The sequence below is a fragment of the Schistocerca nitens genome, chromosome 1 (genome assembly GCF_023898315.1).
Source record: "Schistocerca nitens isolate TAMUIC-IGC-003100 chromosome 1, iqSchNite1.1, whole genome shotgun sequence".
NCBI classification, from domain to species: domain Eukaryota; kingdom Metazoa; phylum Arthropoda; class Insecta; order Orthoptera; family Acrididae; genus Schistocerca; species Schistocerca nitens.
Window position 1 is genome coordinate 843,032,784 of NC_064614.1, and position 18,909 is coordinate 843,051,692.

The 18,909-nt window shown below is 40.5% G+C and overlaps 1 protein-coding gene across 1 annotated transcript in view; it reads left to right on the forward strand.

The window, feature by feature from the left end:
• The window catches only part of LOC126263189 (ubiquitin carboxyl-terminal hydrolase 34), a 524,696-nt gene that overhangs the window by 98,506 nt on the left and 407,281 nt on the right, over positions 1–18,909 (forward strand). Inside the window, exon 15 of the mRNA XM_049960250.1 lies at positions 7,170–7,319. Within this exon, the coding sequence (XP_049816207.1) occupies positions 7,170–7,319 (150 nt within the window). The remainder of the gene's footprint in view (positions 1–7,169; positions 7,320–18,909) is intronic.

Genomic DNA, 18,909 nt, shown 5'->3' on the forward strand with positions numbered 1-18,909 from the left:
CTAGAGCAAATAAAAATTACACCATGTCCCATATAAGCTTAAATATAGGTAAGTGGTTTTCTGTGTGACTGATATCTTATAATAAAGGTGTTACACAGTGGCAAGTTCAAAATATGATATGCGGGTATAAAGGTGAATTTATGCTTTCTGTGTGTAACAGTGCCTCATGTGAGGTTAATTTCAAAATATTTTGTTTCATCTTTGGAAAATATATCTGCAATTCACAGCTATCTTCTGTAATCTGTCCTGAGCTGAGAGCAGAAGGCATTAACATTTCCTCATTCCAAGTAAAAGGAGTGAAGAATTGCCTCACGGTGCAGGGCATTTGTTACAGATCTTAATCCCAACATTCCCAGATACTTTGTTCACACTGTCTGTAAGGAGCCCCCCTCCGTGTCTCATTATACATATATATTGACAAACATAACCTTTTCATAGAAAGAAATTACTTTGATCTACCAGCATTTGGCAACATAGCTGCAAAGAGACACAATAAAGTTCTAACAGTGGCAGACGTAACTTAAAAGGTCTTCAAAAAAGTGTAACTCACTGAACATTAATGTGAAGCAGATCTCCTGTCATTTATACATCAGAAATGAAAATATTGCTGAGGGTCTGTAATGCAAAATATCACATCATATTTTACTCTGATATGGTAAACAGGTTTTTATATATATATATATATATATATATATATATATATATATATATAAAAACAAAGATGATGTAACTTACCAAACAAAAGCGCTGGCACGTAGATAGACACACAAACAAACACAAACATACACACAAAATTCAAGCTTTCGCAACAAACTGTTGCCTCATCAGGAAAGAGGGAAGGAGAGGGAAAGACGAAAGGATGTGGGTTTTAAGGGAGAGGGGAAGGAGTCATTCCAATCCCGGGAGCGGAAAGACTTACCTTAGGGGGGAAAAAGGACAGGTATACACTCGCACACACACACATATCCATCCACACATTACAGACACAAGCAGACATATTTAAAGTTTGGGCAGAGATGTCAGTCGAGGCGGAAGTGAAGAGGCAAAGATGATGTTGAATGACAGGTGAGGTATGAGTGGCGGCAACTTGAAATTAGCGGAGATTGAGGCCTGGTGGGTAACGGGAAGAGAGGATATATTGAAGAGCAAGTTCCCATCTCCGGAGTTCGGATAGGTTGGTGTTGGTGGGAAGTATCCAGATAACCCGGACGGTGTAACACTGTGCCAAGATGTGCTGGCCGTGCACCAAGGCATGTTTAGCCTGGTACAGAAGCAAATAACCAGAGCCACTTCCTCATCCTCTCAAACCCAGAACCTCCCACAGAAGAACCACAAAAGTGCCCCACTTGTGACAGGATACTTTCCGGGACTGGATCAGATTCTGAATGTGGCTCTCCAGCAGGGATACGACTTCCTCAAATCCTGCCCTGAAATGAGATCCATCCTTCATGAAATCCTCCCCACTCCACCAAGAGTGTCTTTCCGCCGTCCACCTAACCTTCGTAACCTCTTAGTTCATCCCTATGAAATCCCCAAACCACCTTCCCTACCCTCTGGCTCCTACCCTTGTAACCGCCCCCGGTGTAAAACCTGTCCCATGCACCCTCCCACCACCACCTACTCCAGTCCTGTAACCCCGAAGGTGTACACGATCAAAGGCAGAGCCACGTGTGAAAGCACCCACGTGATCTACCAACTGACTTGCCTGCACTGTGATGCATTCTATGTGGGAATGACCAGCAACAAACTGTCCATTCGCATGAATGGACACAGGCAGACAGTGTTTGTTGGTAATGAGGATCACCCTGTGGCTAAACATGCCTTGGTGCACGGCCAGCACATCTTGGCACAGTGTTACACCGTCCGGGTTATCTGGATACTTCCCACCAACACCAACCTATCCGAACTCCGGAGATGGGAACTTGCTCTTCAATATATCCTCTCTTCCCGTTACCCACCAGGCCTCAATCTCCGCTAATTTCAAGTTGCCGCCACTCATACCTCACCTGTCATTCAACATCATCTTTGCCTCTTCACTTCCGCCTCGACTGACATCTCTGCCCAAACTTTAAATATGTCTGCTTGTGTCTGTAATGTGTGGATGGATCTGTGTGTGTGTGCGAGTGTATACCTGTCCTTTTTTCCCCCTAAGGTAAGTCTTTCCGCTCCCGGGATTGGAATGACTTCTTCCCCTCTCCCTTAAAACCCACATCCTTTCGTCTTTCCCTCTCCTTCCCTCTTTCCTGATGAGGCAACAGTTTGTTGCGAAAGCTTGAATTTTGTGTGTATGTTTGTGTTTGTTTGTGTGTCTATCGACGTGCCAGCGCTTTCGTTTGGTAAGTTACATCATCTTTGTTTTTAGATATATTTTTCCCACGTGGAATGTTTCCCTCTATTAATTTATATATATATAACAGAGGGAAACATTCCACGTGGAATAATATATATATGTATATATATATATATATATATATATATATATATATATATATATATATATATATATATATATATATAAAAGAAAGATGATGAGACTTACCAAACAAAAGCGCTGGCAGGTCAATAGACACACAAACAAACACAAATATACACACAAAATTCAAGCTTTCGCAACAAACTGTTGCCTCATCAGGAAAGAGGGAAGGAGAGGGAAAGACGAAAGGATGTGGGTTTTAAGGGAGAGGGTAAGGAGTCATTCCAATCCCGGGAGCGGAAAGACTTACCTTAGGGGGAAAAAAAGGACAGGTATACACTCGCACACACACACATATCCATCCACACATACAGACCCAAGCAGACATCAGTTGTCTGCTTGGGTCTGTATGTGTGGATGGATATGTGTGTGTGTGCGAGTGTATACCTGTCCTTTTTTTCCCCCTAAGGTAAGTCTTTCCGCTCCCGGGATTGGAATGACTCCTTACCCTCTCCCTTAAAACCCACATCCTTTCGTCTTTCCCTCTCCTTCCCTCTTTCCTGATGAGGCAACAGTTTGTTGCGAAAGCTTGAATTTTGTGTGTATATTTGTGTTTGTTTGTGTGTCTATCGACCTGCCAGCGCTTTTGTTTGGTAAGTCTCATCATCTTTCTTTTTAGATATATTTTTTCCACGTGGAATGTTTCCCTCTGTTATATATATATAACAAAGATGATGTGACTTACCAAACGAAAGCGCTGGCAGGTCGATAGACACACAAAATTCAAGTTTTCGCAACAAACTGTTGCCTCATCAGGAAAGAGGGAAGGAGAGGGAAAGACGAAAGGATGTGGGTTTTAAGGGAGAGGGTAAGTAGTCATTCCAATCCCGGGAGCGGAAAGAGTTACCTTAGGGGGAAAAAAGGACGGGTATACACTCGCGCACACACACACACATATCCATCCACACATATACAGACAAAAGCAGACATGAATATGTGTATGTGCGGATGGATATGTGTGTGTGCGCGAGTGTATACCTGTCCTTTTTTCCCCCTAAGGTAAGTCTTTCCGCTCCCGGGATTGGAATGACTCCTTACCCTCTCCCTTAAAACCCACATCCTTTCGTCTTTCCCTCTCCTTCTCTCTTTCCTGATGAGGCAACAGTTTGTTGCGAAAGCTTGAATTTCGTGTGTCTATCAACCTGATATATATATATATATAGGGAAACATTCCACGTAGGAAAAATATATCTAAAAACAAAGATGATGTGACTTACCAAATGAAAGTGCTGGCAGGTCGACAGACACACAAACATACACACAAAATTCAAGCTTTCGCAACAAACTGTTGCCCCATCAGGAAAGAGGGAAGGAGAGGGAAAGACAAAAGGATGTGGGTTTTAAGGGAGAGGGTAAGGAGTCATTCCAATCCCAGGAGCGGAAAGACTTACCTTAGGGGGAAAAAAGGACGGGTATACACTCGCGCGCACACACACACACATATATCCATCCACACATATACAGACACAAGCAGACATATTTAAAGACAAAGAGTTTGGGCAGAGATGTCAGTCGAGGCAGAAGTGCAGAGGCAAAGATGTTGTTGAATGACGGGTGAGGTGTGAGTGGCGGCAACTTGAAATTAGCGGAGATTGAGGCCTGGTGGATAACGGGAAGAGAGGATATATTGAAGAGCAAGTTCCCATCTCCGGAGTTCAGATAGGTTGGCGTTAGTGGGAAGTATCCAGATAACCCGGACAGTGTAACACTGTGCCAGGATGTGCTGGCCGTGCACCAAGGCATGTTTAGCCACAGGGTGATACTCATTACCAACAAACACTGTCTGCCTGTGTCCATTCATGCGAATGGACAGTTTGTTGCTGGTCATTCCCACATAGAATGTGTCACAGTGTAGGCAGGTCAGTTGGTAGACACGTGGCTCTGCCTTTGATCGTGTACACCTTCCGGTTTACGGGACTGGAGTAGGTGGTGGTGGGAGGGTGCATGGGACAGGTTTTACACCGGGGGTGGTTACAAGGATAGGAGCCAGAGGGTAGGGAAGGTGGTTTTTAGGGATTTCATCGGGATGAACTAAGAGGTTACGAAGGTTAGGTGGACGGCGGAAAGACACTGTTGGTGGAGTGGGGAGGATTTCATGAAGGATGGATCTCATTTCAGGGCAGGATTTGAGGAAGTCGTATCCCTGCTGGAGAGCCACATTCAGAATCTGATCCAGTCCCGGAAAGTATCCTGTCACAAGTGGGGCACTTTTGTGGTTCATCTGTGGGAGGTTCTGAGTTTGAGAGGATGAGGAAGTGGCTCTGGTTATTTGTTTCTCTACCAGGTCGGGAGGGTAGTTGCGGGATGCGAAAGCTGTGGTCAGATTGTTGGTGTAATGCTTCAGGGATTCCGGACTGGAGCAGATTCGTTTGCCACGAAGACCTAGGCTGTAGGGAAGGGACCGTTTGATGTGGAATGGGTGGCAGCTGTCATAATGCAGGTACTGTTGCTTGTTGGTGGGTTTGATGTGGATGGACGTGTGAAGCTGGCCATTGGACAGGTGGAGGTCAACATCAAGGAAAGTGGCATGGGATTTGGAGTAGGACCAGGTGAATCTGATGGAACCAAAGGAGTTGAGGTTGGAGAGGAAATTCTGAAGTTGTTCTTCACTGTGTGTCCAGATCATGAAGATGTCATAACCAGAGCCACTTCCTCATCCCCTCGAACCCACAATCCCCCACAGAAGAACCACAAAAGTGCCCCACTTGTGACAGGATACTTTCCGGGACTGGACCAGACTCTGAATGTGGCTCTCCAGCAGGGATACGACTTCCTCAAATCCTGCCCTGAAATGAGATCCATCCTTCATGAAATCCTCCCCACTCCACCAAGAGTGTCTTTCCGCCGTCCACCTAACCTTCGTAACCTGTTAGTTCATCCCTATGAAATCCCCAAACCACTTTCCCTACCCTCTGGCTCCTATCCTTGTAACCGCCCCCCGTGTAAAACCTGTCCCATGCACCCTCCCACCACCACCTACTCCAGTCCTGTAACCCGGAAGGTGTACACGATCAAAGGCAGAGCCACATGTGAAAGCACCCACGTGATTTACCAACTGACCTGCCTACACTGTGATGCATTCTATGTGGGAATGACCAACAACAAACTGTCCATTCGCATGAATGGACACAGGCAGACAGTGTTTGTTGGTAATGAGGATCACCCTGTGGCTAAACATGCCTTGGTGCACGGCCAGCACATCTTGGCACAGTGTTACACCGTCCGGATTATCTGGATACTTCCCACCAACACCAACCCATCCGAACTCCGGAGATGGGAACTTGCTCTTCAATATATCCTCTCTTCCCGGTACCCACCAGGCCTCAATCTCCGCTAATTTCAAGTTGCCGCCACTCATACCTCGCCTGTCATTCAACATCATCTTTGCCTCTTCACTTCCGCCTCGACTGACATCTCTGCCCAAACTCTTTGTCTTTAAATATGTCTGCCTTGTGTCTGTATATGTGTGGATGGATGTGTGTGTGTGTGTGTGTGTGCGAGTGTATACCTGTCCTTTTTTCCCCCTAAGGTAAGTCTTTCCGTTCCCGGGATTGGAATGACTCCTTACCCTCTCCGTGTGTGTGTGTGTGTGTGTGTATATATATATATATATATATATATATATATATATATATATATATATATATATTAGAGGGAAACATTCCACGTAGGAGTTGCCGCCACTCATACCTCACCTCTCATTCAACATCTTTGCCTCTGCACTTCTGCCTCGACTGACATCTCTGCCCAAACTCCTTGTCTTTAAATATGTGTCTTTTGTCTGTATATGTGTGGATGGATATGTGTGTGTGTGCGAGTGTATACCCGTCCTTTTTTCCCCCTAAGGTAAGTCTTTCCGCTCCCGGGATTGGAATGACTCCTTACCCTCTCCCTTAAAACCCACACCCTTTCGTCTTTCCCTCTCCTTCCCTCTTTCCTGATGAGGCAACAGTTTGTTGCGAAAGCTTGAATTCTGTGTGTATGTTTGTGTTTGTTTGTGTGTCTGTCGACCTACCAGCACTTTCATTTGGTAAGTCACATCATCTTTGTTTTTAGATATATTTTTCCTACGTGGAATGTTTCCCTCTATATATAGTGGTACAAGCTACATATTGCAACAGTGATTCTCCTTTCCATTGTTCATTATCAGCAGCGTTAAAGTTCATTTTATCCTCAGTTATGTATTTCTATCTTCATTCTTTTATCTGTAGGGAAGTCCATTAAAGTTCAAACTTTAGATGCTCTGTGTTGCAATTATTTTCGTGAAAACATACACCAGCATGCTGCATTCTAAAAAATTAGTATCCTGAAAGAAAAAACGACCTCTAGGTGAGATAGGGTCACATGTCAATCATCAAATTGCATGAAATGTAGATTGGATGAGCAGTCTAAAAAATTCTTGGCATTTGAAGACTATATTGGCAAATAGACAATAAGAAATCAATGCGACAAAATGTTTGTTCTTCAAAGGTGTTGGTAAAAATGTTCAACTTAAAATCAGTTTGGAAAGGAGAAAAGAAAAGGAACTGTATACTCGTCACCAGAGTAAATTGTAAATGCATAATGTTGTTGAGTTCTGTTCACTTTATTTTATAGATTTAAAAACACTTGAAATCGAATTCCATAATTTGTTAGAAGTTGGTATCCTAATTATTGTGTTTTATTTTATTAAGATAATTTTTGTTATTGAGAGCAGGCTCACACATTACCTGTGCAGCACATGGCATTCCACTCTCGCTTTCACACGCCAAAGATGATGCGGGCAGAGGGTACTCATATTAAGATGGATGCAGTGTGCAAGCCAGGAAATACTTTACTGTGGGATCTCATCCAGGATGATAAAATTGTGAGTTTTGTTGAATGGTTCCTTTCATTATTTTTTCTGCATTTAATTGTTTTATTTACTCTATAATCACATTTGTCACACTGTGTTGATACTTGTATACGTTGTGTAACTGCAGGAAAAGTAGCAGATACTAGATAGAACATCAGCATCAAAAATCTGTCACGTAAAAATACTGTTCAGTGACAAATTAAGTCTGTTCCTCATTTAGGCCAGCCTACATGTAGTCTTGTTACAGTATTATGAAAAGGATAGTTGTTACTCACCATATAGCGGGGATGCTGAGTCACAGATAGGCACAACAAGAAGAAAGTCAGAAACTAAGCTTTTGGGCAACAAGGCCTTCATCAGAAATAGACCCCCCAACACACACACACACTCACTCACTCACTCACTCACTCACACTCTCCTACTCCCCCACTCCCACGACTGTGATGTCTGGCTGGTGAGGCCACACTGCGGTCTTATCACTGAAGATATTATCTCATCTGAGTTCATTTTATTCTTAGCCAATAAAAATCAGAGCATGTGTATGTTTTTGTGTTAAAACCTTACTGATTTCTCGATTAGGATAAATCAGTTGCAGGATTTGCTTAGAAAATACATTAGAATAGTTACTCTGTCAGAATGTTGTGCTATTTGGATGAACAAATTACTGCAAAACTTGTTGCTTGTATTCTAACATGAACTAGTGTATTTTTCATTTTACTTCTTCTTTGGCATGTATGTTCAAGAATAAAAATATTGCTTCATTTTTAAAAAAAATTTATTCTCTCTTTTTGCATTGTCAGACGTGGAATTTTATAGACATACTGTAACTGTGGACAGCATGCCACAGAGGAGCAAATCGCTCGTCATTTCAATGTTAACCAACAATGTACAAGCATTTATTTTGATGTACAGAATCTTCTGCTCCCATCTAAATACCTCTGTTAGTTGCACACAATAGGATAAAAGATTAGCATGAGCTCTGAAATACTGAGTCTTGGAAAATATCGACAAAGTTCAGTGGACTCTTATGTTCATGCTAGTGCACGTTTATGCATTCAGATACTAGGATATTTTTGTTGTAAGTCTGCTTCTTCAACAATACAAATTTTATTGAACACTGATTAAGTACAAATGAATCACAGAAAACTTTAGACCTTGGGTCTTCTTAAGGTGAACAGAAAGAGACTTATAAAGATGGATGCCTCTTGGCAGTTAAAGTGCTCTAGAGAGCTACTGAGCAGCGTAAACATTAGCATTGTAGAAAACTGTTAGTTGGTCCGACTGGGAATACGAACCATACTCCTGGTGCACACCCACACCATCAGTTCACTCAGAGGAGGACATGCAACTGAGCGGAGAGCAAAGACAGCACAGCAGTAAGAAAATGCACATATCCACATGCAAGCCAATGTCGACAAAAGAGAATAACAAAGTCCAAATCATTGTCAATAAAATAGCCAAGTATCATGAAGTCATCTTCAAGAAATCCACCTGAGAGCATGTAGTATACATCAATGAGTGGAGACAAGTCAGGCCAAGGTGGTCCACGGTAGTCAGTAAATCTGCTGCTGCTGTTACCCACGTGACATGGTGCCAACAACTGTCTCTCTCCATGCTGCCCCTAATGACATCACCAGATGTATGTGTAATTAAATTTACTTGTACATCAATACATGTGGTGGGATTCCAAGAGTTACATCATTTAAAAATCATTGTTAACTACAGGAAGTCCTGTAATTACTCACAGGTCAGTTCAGCTGACTTTCAACAAAAAGATAATGTATTAAATATGCTGGAAAAGCAAATATTAGACTGGTATAACAATGAAAATATCAATTTTTGACAATATAATGTAATTGGATAGATAAGAAAATCTACTCACTGTGTGATGGCAGAAAACAAACAAACAAACAAACACACACACACACACACACACACACACACACACACACACACACAAAGTATGTCTTAATCATGAATGAAGTTGCTTATAAAACTATCATCTGAATAGTGTTGATCCATCTGGAATTGCTCCCAAGTTAGAGTAATGAAGGAGGCAGAAGATTTAGAGAAGAGTGATGTGGTTCATAATGGATTATCTTAGTCTGCAAAAGAATGATACAGAATCGTTGAACAATCTCCTATGGGGACACACTAAAACTAAAAAGTTATGAGATCCATCATAGGAGGAAGGGCAGCATCAGTCATAAATTTTTAAAGTTTTTGTTACAGATTGATTTCAGCTACTGTGTTGCTATCTTCAGTGCAGTTACATCCAAGTCGTGATGACTCATCACAAATAAAAACACATGTGGTACCAAATTGACACTACAGTTAAATGATGAGTCATCATGACTTAGATCTAACTGCACTGCAGATAGTTATGCATTACCTGTAGTCGATCTGCAATAAATATTAAAAATTTACTTCTGATGCTGCCCTTCCTCCTGTCTTGGATCTCATTAATACAATCATGGAGAATGCTATTCCTGATGGAAACAAACTCGAATAAAAAAATTATGGTTCTCATAAAGACTTACTCTTAAAATTCTAAGAAGATACATTCCAAAAACTTCAAAAATCTTTTACATCCAGCCCACACACTTCATGATACAATATGATAATAAATGACTATGATGATAAAATTAGAGAATATTGACCTTTCATGGAAGCACCCAATGTTGTTCTCTCGTGCAAACGTAGTAGGAAAACAATATGATATTTTACACACACTTTGCCACATGCTGCCCTTTGGCTTGCAAAGTACAAACCTAATGTAATAGATCATAATGTGTCAGAATGTTCTTGAAGCATGCATAACTGCATTGTGTGCATACCCTCTGTCAACTTGTGTGCCAATGGAGTTAAAACTCTGTAGTCAAATTGATAAAATTAATTGGAACTAGGTGCAACATTAGACATAGAAATTTGTGTTTGTGAACAAATTAAAGAAATGACTGGGTTCAATGTCTTCTCCAGGTGAAAGCCACTATCCTAATTAACGGGACATCGTACGTGAAATTCGTTGAAATTTGACACTTTCTGTTTTCTACTCCATAATGTACTTTGGATTTTCCTGAACATTTTGGTATACAATACATTAAAATCAGACAATTGTGAGAAGTTCAAATATTATTTTGAATGTTGACATGTGACTGTAAAATTTCGCAGCTACACATATACTGTCACAGTTGAGCAGTCATATCTTGGGAACTACACAGTCTAGAAGGCTGTGAATTGCTTTGTTTTGTGCCTACTGCTACATCTCAGAAATTGGCTTTACGAATAAACAAATTAGTTCTTTGTTTCTGATACCAGTTTTCATTGAAAGTAGTGTGATTATTGGCTATTTTTGTACTAAGCTAACTTCTGTTGCTTTTTATACGCAAATAAAATGACTAAGCATAAAAGTATCTTCAAGAAAGGCAAATTTGTGGCTAACAGATATGTGAGACCTGTGTTTTCTTCTGAAGTACTTGAAAACACGTGTGCTAGCAGTGAAGGATTATGTTTCTGAAGTGACCACGCCCCCTACTGCATTGAAAAGGAAAGTAACTTTAGAAACGGATGACAGTGGTAAAACTAATGAGACTATGGACAATGTCGTTATTGATCTGTCAGAAAAAGAATGGGGACACGTCTGTGTAACCTAAAAACCAAGCTGGGTAACAAAACTGTCTGATGGCAAGACAATGAAATGTGCTGAAGACTAACGGCCAAATTAATTGATGAATTACAGGAATATTATGGGAAGGCCATTAGAGATGACTGTGACAATTTAGAGAAGATGAAAAGAGCTGTGTGGAGCACTTTCTTTCATCGAATATTGACCGATGAAAAGCCATGTCATACTTTGTGTCCATCTCCACCAAACACTTGGTGTAAACATAGGTAGGCTGAATTTTCTGGCACCCTGCATGAATTTACACATAAAAATTCTTTTACTTTGGCAGTAATGGAGGCAATCAAACCTATTTACAGAGATTTGGCAAATCATAAGTTACTAAATAAGTGTTTATATGGGAAAACCCAGAATGTGAATGAGTCCTTCAATAATGGTGTGTGGTGCCGTGTGCCTAAAAATGTATTTGTTGGCATTATGACTCTAAAGTTTGCAGTGTCTAATGCTGTAATAACTGTTAATGGTGGGAACTGTGAAACACTTCAGGTTCTGGAGAAGTTAGGGATAAGATTTGGACAGAACACAGCTAAAGGACTGCAGGAACTGGATGAGCTTCATGTACATGAATCAGAGTTAGCTGCTCAGCAAATGGCAAAAGAACAAGAAAGAAAAGGAGGCGGCAAGCAGTGGGCTGTTGTGACAAAGAAGAGACAGCCTATGGCCCAGGGAAATTCTAGTGCATAAAAGACACATAAATGTAAGTCTGTATAAGAATTTGTAATAAAAAGTTTTAATCCTCAATACCTCTGAACTACATTTTTTGCAATAAATGACCCGGTTTCTAATAAAGTGTTGGTAGTAGAGACATGAAATTTTCACAGCATGCCAAGTGTAAGATTCAACACATATGGAATTAGAATAATTAAAATATCCTGAGTTGTTTTGTTTTTATGTTCATTTATTTACAAAATTCTGTCAAAAATTGAGTGTTTGGGGGGGGGGGGGGAGATAACATGCCCCACAATACAATTTTAGTAATAATTCTAGTTCAGTGTATCTATAAAGGCGCATTCAGTAATTATGGAAAATTGTAAGTTAGTGTCTTAAAAAGTTTCCAGGATAATGAGTCACAAAATTCGATAATTTAAGATTGGCGGCATAGGACATACAATGTCTCCTTAATGAACTCTTTTGACAAATGTTTTTATATGAATTCTGTAACAATAGAATCCCAAAATGATCACCTAATGTAAAGATTTTGGTGCTAGAGTAATCCATGAGCTGTCTCACAGAAATGCAATGCTCAGCTGTGGCTGACATACTATATTGCGAAAGATGGTGACATTGCCCACATAGTACTAGGGACAGATAGTTGGCTGAAACCAGATGTAAACAGTAATGAAATTCTAAACTCAGATTGGAATGTATACCACAGAGACAGGCTGGACAGTGAATGGGGAGGTGTGTTTATAGTGATAAAAAGTGCAATAGTATCGAAGGAAATTGATGGTGATCTGAAATGTGAAATAATTTGGGTGAAGGTCACGGTTAAAGCAGGCCCAAACATGGTTATAGGATGTCTCTGTAGGCCCCTAGCTCAGCAGCTGTTGTGGCAGAGCACCTGAAGGAAAATTTGGAAAGTATTTCGAGTAGATTTCCCGACCATGTTACAGTTCTGGGTGATTTTAATTTACCAGATATACCGTATTCACTCAAATCTAAGCCGCACTTTTTTTCCGGTTTTTGTAATCCAAAAAACCACCTGCGGCTTAGAATCGAGTGCAAAGCCAGCGGAAATTCTGAAAAAAGTTGGTGGGTGCCGCCACAACTTACTTCTGCCGTTGAATATATGCAGCGCTACACAGGCATGCTTTGTAGGCACAAAGATAAATACTGGCGCCAAAACCTCTGCGTCAGTAAATAAATTAAAAAAAAAAGGTGGAAGATGAGCTATTTTCAATGTACTACAAAAATCCGACTGGCAAGACTGTTTGGGATGTTTGTCAATATGGCCAACTCTACGTTCTGAATTTTTTCCTATCTGTGAGAAGAGATGGTTGCTATAATAGGAACTTTTATAAATTGTGCGTCACATGCAGTATTCTCATCACCATAAGAATAATACGCACATAAACATTTTGCCATGTATTGTTTCATGTTTGCTGCTATCTCATTTAAATCCGGTCTGCCTAATAAACTACGAAACTAGAGTGAGACAACAGCAAATGCCGAAGAATATAAATATCATGTCATGTTTATATTCGTATTATTCTTATGCTTAATAGTGATACAGTCAGAAATGAAGCACGGCAATTGACTAGATTTTTAAATCTAAGATGACTCTAATTTCTGTGTACTAAAGAGGTGCCTGCAAGGATTTTCAAACGGAGAAAATTTTTCGCTAAACTCTCGTTCAGAACATCTTCTATCATACGCAGTCTATTATTTGGTTCTTGTTGATCATTATCAAAGAAAGCAGCAGTGTAATGCACAAAAGCAAGCCATGCCGCGAGCGGCGACAGGCCGTAAACACGCACTATCAGAATGCGGCAAACAATGCATGACACAGTACAGTAACGCATTTTCAGCTTAGAGTGACATAAACACCTTTAACAAAGAAAACTGCGATTATCAGATCAAAGAAAAATAAGCAATCAATTCAAACCAGACGAAGCACCTTGAAAAGGAAGGGTACTCGTATAAATACGGACGGACCGCCTGATGCATAGCAATGGCTACGTGGTAAAGCTTGACTACTAACTTACGACTCGAACCAAACTACTGTAGCTGTATCGTCATTCATTCGACCTAAATTGTGTCTCATATTACAATGGACCAACTTTGTTTCGATTTGGAGATGCGGCCTATAATTTTTCTCTCCCCTTGAATTTCGAGTCACAAATTTCAGGTGCGGCTTAGATTCGGGAAAATATTTTTTCCTTTATTTCGAGTCTCATTTTTCAGGTGCGGCTTAGATTCGAGTAAATATGGTAGACTGGGAGACTCAAACGTTTATAACAGGTGGCAGGGACAAAGAATCCAGTGAAATTTTTTTAAGTGCGTTATCTGAAAACTACCTTCAGCAGTTAAACAGAGAACCGACTCGTGGTGATAACATATTAGACCTTCTGGTGACAAACAGACCCGAACTATTTGAAACAGTTAACACAGAACAGGGAATCAATGATCATGAAGCGGTTACTGCATCGATGATTTCAGCCATAAATAGAAATATTAAAAAAGGTAGGAAGATTTTTCTGTTTAGTAAAAGTGACAAAAGCAGATTTCAGAGTACTTGATGGCTCAACACAAAATTTTTGTCTCAAGTACAGTTAGTGTTGTGGATCAGTGGACAAAGTTCAAAATCATTGTACAATGTTCAAAATCATTGTACAATATGGATTAGATGAGCATGTGCCAAGCAAAATCTTAAGAGATGGAAAAGAGCCACCGTGGTACAACAACAGAGTTAGAAAACTGCTGCGGAAGCAAAGGGAACTTCACAGCAAACATAAACATAGCCAAAGCCTTGCATACAAACAAAAATTACGCGAAGCGAAATGTAGTGTGAGGAGGGCTATGTGAGAGACATTCAATGAATTTGAAAGTAAAGTTCCATGTACTGACTTGGCAGAAAATCCTAAGAAATTTTGGTCTTATTTCAAAGCGGTAGGTGGATCAAAACAAAATGTCCAGACACTCTGTGACCAAAATGGTACTGAAACAGAGGATGACAGACTAAAGGCCGAAATACTAAATGTCTTTTTCCAAAGCTGTTTCACAGAGGAAGACTGCACTGTAGTTCCTTCTCTAGATTGTCGTACAGATGACTAAATGGTAGATATCGAAATAGATGACAGAGGGATAGAAAAACAATTAAAATCACTCAAAAGAGGAAACGCTGCTGGACCTGATGGGATACCAGTTCGATTTTACACAGAGTACGCGAAGGAACTTGCCCCCTTCTTGTAGTGGTGTACCGTAGGTATCTTCTAGAAGAGCATAGAGTTCCAAAGGATTGGAAAGGGCACAGGTCATCCCCGTTTTCAAGAAGGGACGTCAAACAGATGTGCAGAATTGTAGATCTATATCTCTAATGTCGATCAGCTGTAGAATTTTGCAGCACGTATTGTGTTAGAGTATAATGACTTTTCTGTAGACTAGAAATCTACTCTGTAGGAATCAGCATGGGTTTCGGAAAAGACGATCATGTGAAACCCAGCTCGTGCTATTCGTCCATGAGACTCAGAGGGCCATAGACACGTGTTCCCAGGTAGATACCGTGTTTCTTGACTTCCGCAAGGCGTTCGTTACAGTTCCCCACAGTCATTTAATGAACAAAGTAAGAGCATATGGACTATCAGACGGATTGTGTGATTGGATTGAAGAGTTCCTAGATAACAGTATGCAGCATGTCATTCTCAATGGAGAGAAGTCTTCTGAAGTAAGAGTGATTTCGAGTGTGCCGCAGGGGAGTGTCGTAGGAACGTTGCTATTCACAACATACGTAAATGACCTTGTGGATAACATCAGAAGTTCACTGAGGCTTTTTGCGGATGATGCTGTAGTATATTGAGAGGTTGTAACAATGGAAAATTGTACTGAAATGCAGGAGGATCTGCAACGAATTGACGCATGGTGCAGGGAATGGCAATTGAATCTCAATGTAGACAAGTGTACTGTGCTGCAAATACATAGAAAGAAAGATCTTTTATCATTTAGCTACAATATAGCAGGTCAACAACTGGAAGCAGTTAATTCCATAAATTATCTGGGAGTAGGCATTAGGAGTGATTTAAAATGGAATGATCATATAAAGTTGATCGTTGGTAAAACAGATGCCAGACTGAGATTCATTGGAAGAATCCTAAGGAAATGCAATCCGAAAACAAAGGAAGTAGGTTACAGTACACTTGTTCGCCCACTGCTTGAATATTGCTCACCAGTGTGGGAGCCATGCCAGATAGGGTTGATAGAAGAGATAGAGAAGATTCAACGGAGAGCAGCGCGCTTTGTTACAGGATCATTTAGTAATCGCGAAAGCGTTATGGAGATGATGGATAAACTCTAGTGGAAGGCTCTGCAGGAGAGACGCTCAGTAGCTCGGTACGGGCTTTTATTGAAGTTTCGAGAACATACCTTCACCGAGGAGTCAAGTTTATATTGCTCCCTCCTATGTATATCTCGCAAAGAGACCATGAGGATAAAATCAGTGAGGTTAGAGCCCACAAAGAGGCATACCAACAATCTTTCTTTCCGCGAACAATACGAGACTGGAATATAAGGGAGAAGCGATAGAGGTTCTCAAAGTACCCTCCGCCACACACCGTCAGGTGGCTTGCGGAGTATGGATGTAGATGTAGATATCTGACACAACCCCTCTAGCCAAGCTGGAGAATTGAAATCCCGGTATTGTGCATGAGCTGGCACTGTGTAGCTTCATTGAGTTGTTACTTTTGCTCCTGAATTCTTTACATCAAGAAATGGTAGACAGCCAGTTTTTCTACTTCTCTTGTCATTTTTTTAGGGATCAGTCTGCTGACTGTTTTGATGAAACTTGCCACAAATTCCTCTCTTGTGTCAACCTCTTAATCTCAGAGTACTACAAGCCCCATATGTCCTCAGTTGTTGGATGTACTCCAATCTTTGATTTCCCCTACAGTATTTACCCTCTATGGCTCCCTGTAGTATCATCAGTATTCCCTGATGTCTTAACACATGCCCTATCATATTGTACCCACTGCTTGTCAGTGTTTTCCACATGTGTCTCTCCTCACCAGTTCTACAGAGAATCACCTTATTCCTAATTTTCAGCATCTTTCCGCAAGGAGCAGTTAAATGAATATGAGATGGATAAAAAAAAGTAAATAACCTCTTCGTTGTTTCAAAATTGATCACTGTAACTAGTAATACATTTATCCCACTGTGAGACTAGATGTTCAATGCTGGCCCTGAAAAAATGTTTGCAGTTGCCTATGAAACCACGATTGTACCCAGGCGTGCACCTCTTCTTCCGAAGCAAGTCAGCAGCCATGAATATCTGTTTTCAGAACTCTGAAAATATGGAAATCACATAGGGAGAGATTGGGACTATGGAGGATATGTAGAAACTTCTGCAGTGTAGTCAAAACAACCTTCCAACAAATTGCTTGACCATGTGTTGCCAAAGTTGTTTAGAGTATTCTGCAGGAATTTTGCTGGGAAGCCCTTGTGCATCTTCCATAAAGTCTTGACATCTCTGCAAGTGAATCCATATTTTTGGAGCTCTGAAGAAAGATATCCATGCAACATAAAGAGGTGCTTGCTTGGGTACAATCATGGTTCCCTAGGCAACCACAAACATTTTTCCATGAAGGCATTGACTATCTACTCTCTAGTCTAACAGTTATGGCACTTACTTTTTAAATATTGAACAATCTACTTACTTTTTCCTCGTCTGTCTTGTTGTCATTTGATTGCATCACATCTTAAAAACTTAGATTCTCTTCTTTTCTGGTTTTCACACAGGCCATGATACACTTCTCTCTGCAATGCTGTATATCAAACATATGTTCTCAGAAATTTCTTCCTCACATTAAGGCCTATGTTTGATATTAGTAGACTTTCTTGGCCAGGAATACTTGCTGCCTGTTCTAGTCTACTTTTTATATCTTCCTTGTGTTGTACATTGTATGTTATGTTACTTCCTAGGTAGCAGAATTCATTCATCTTGTCTGTTTCATGCTCCCCAATTTTGATGTTGGGTTTGTCACAAATCTCATTTCTGCTGCTCCTCATTACTTTCATCTTTCTTTTGTTTACTCTTGCTCCATATTCTGCACTCATTAGACTGTTCATTCCGTTCAACAGGTTTCATAATTCTTCTTTCACCGAGTATAACAATGTCATCATCGAATCTTATCATTGATATCTTTTCATCCTGAATTTTAATGCCACTTTTGAATCTTTCTTTTGTTTCCGTCATTGTTCTTCTACGTATAGAATGAACAGTAATGACAAAAGACATCATCCCTGTCTTACGCTGTTTGGAATCCAAGCACTTTGTTCTGATCTTCCATTCATATTTTCCATCTCTTGCCTCCTTTGCTTATTGTATAAGGGGTGGTCAGTAAGTTTCATTTAAGGCTGTTGCTGGTACACAAAAGCAACATAACGAGACTCTGATGTGGTTGTAGAACCACTGACATATGGTGGAAATGTGAACAATGGCATCATCATTACCAAATGTGTCCAAACAGGAGCAATGTGCTGTTATTAGTTTCTGGTCTGCCGAAGGGCAAACACTGAAAGACATCCATCAGAGAATGAAGAATGTGCATGGGTCAGCATGTGTATCATAAGCCACTGTTGTGTGCCATGTTCAGTGCTGCTGCTTCATGGTAACACTTGTCCCCAGATCAAAAAAAATCATAGCTCAGAAGTACACCAACTTAAGTGGGAGACACTCCAGCACCTACCCTATAGTCCTGAACAGTCCCCATGCGATTGTCATGCCTTCATTCCTTTAAAAAGGCATTGAATGGTTGATTCCTATTAGTTTGTTGATTATTTATTTATTTTTGAAGGCTTGTATCTATTATCAAGCACAATATCAGAACTCTCTCTCTTTCTGAAACCCAAACTGATCATCGTCTGGAAGGTTCTTAATTTTCTTTTGTGTTCTTCTACATATTATTCTTGTCAGCAACCTAGATGCATAAGCTGTTAAGCTGATTGTGCAAGCAAGTCTTCCAAAGCTTTGTTAAACCCTGACTCTAATACTAGATGCCATATCTCTTACATATCTCCTCCAAATACTGCTTGTGTCTTGTTATTGGATGCTTCCTTGACCTCGTAGAGGCCATTTCATTTCTAAGTGATTTATACTGCTATATTCGTGTCTTTCCGTGAACAATTTTGTACTTCCTTCCTTCATCGATCAATTGATATATTGTTACCCAAAGTTTCTTTGCAGTTTCCTTCCTTGTCCTTACGTTTATC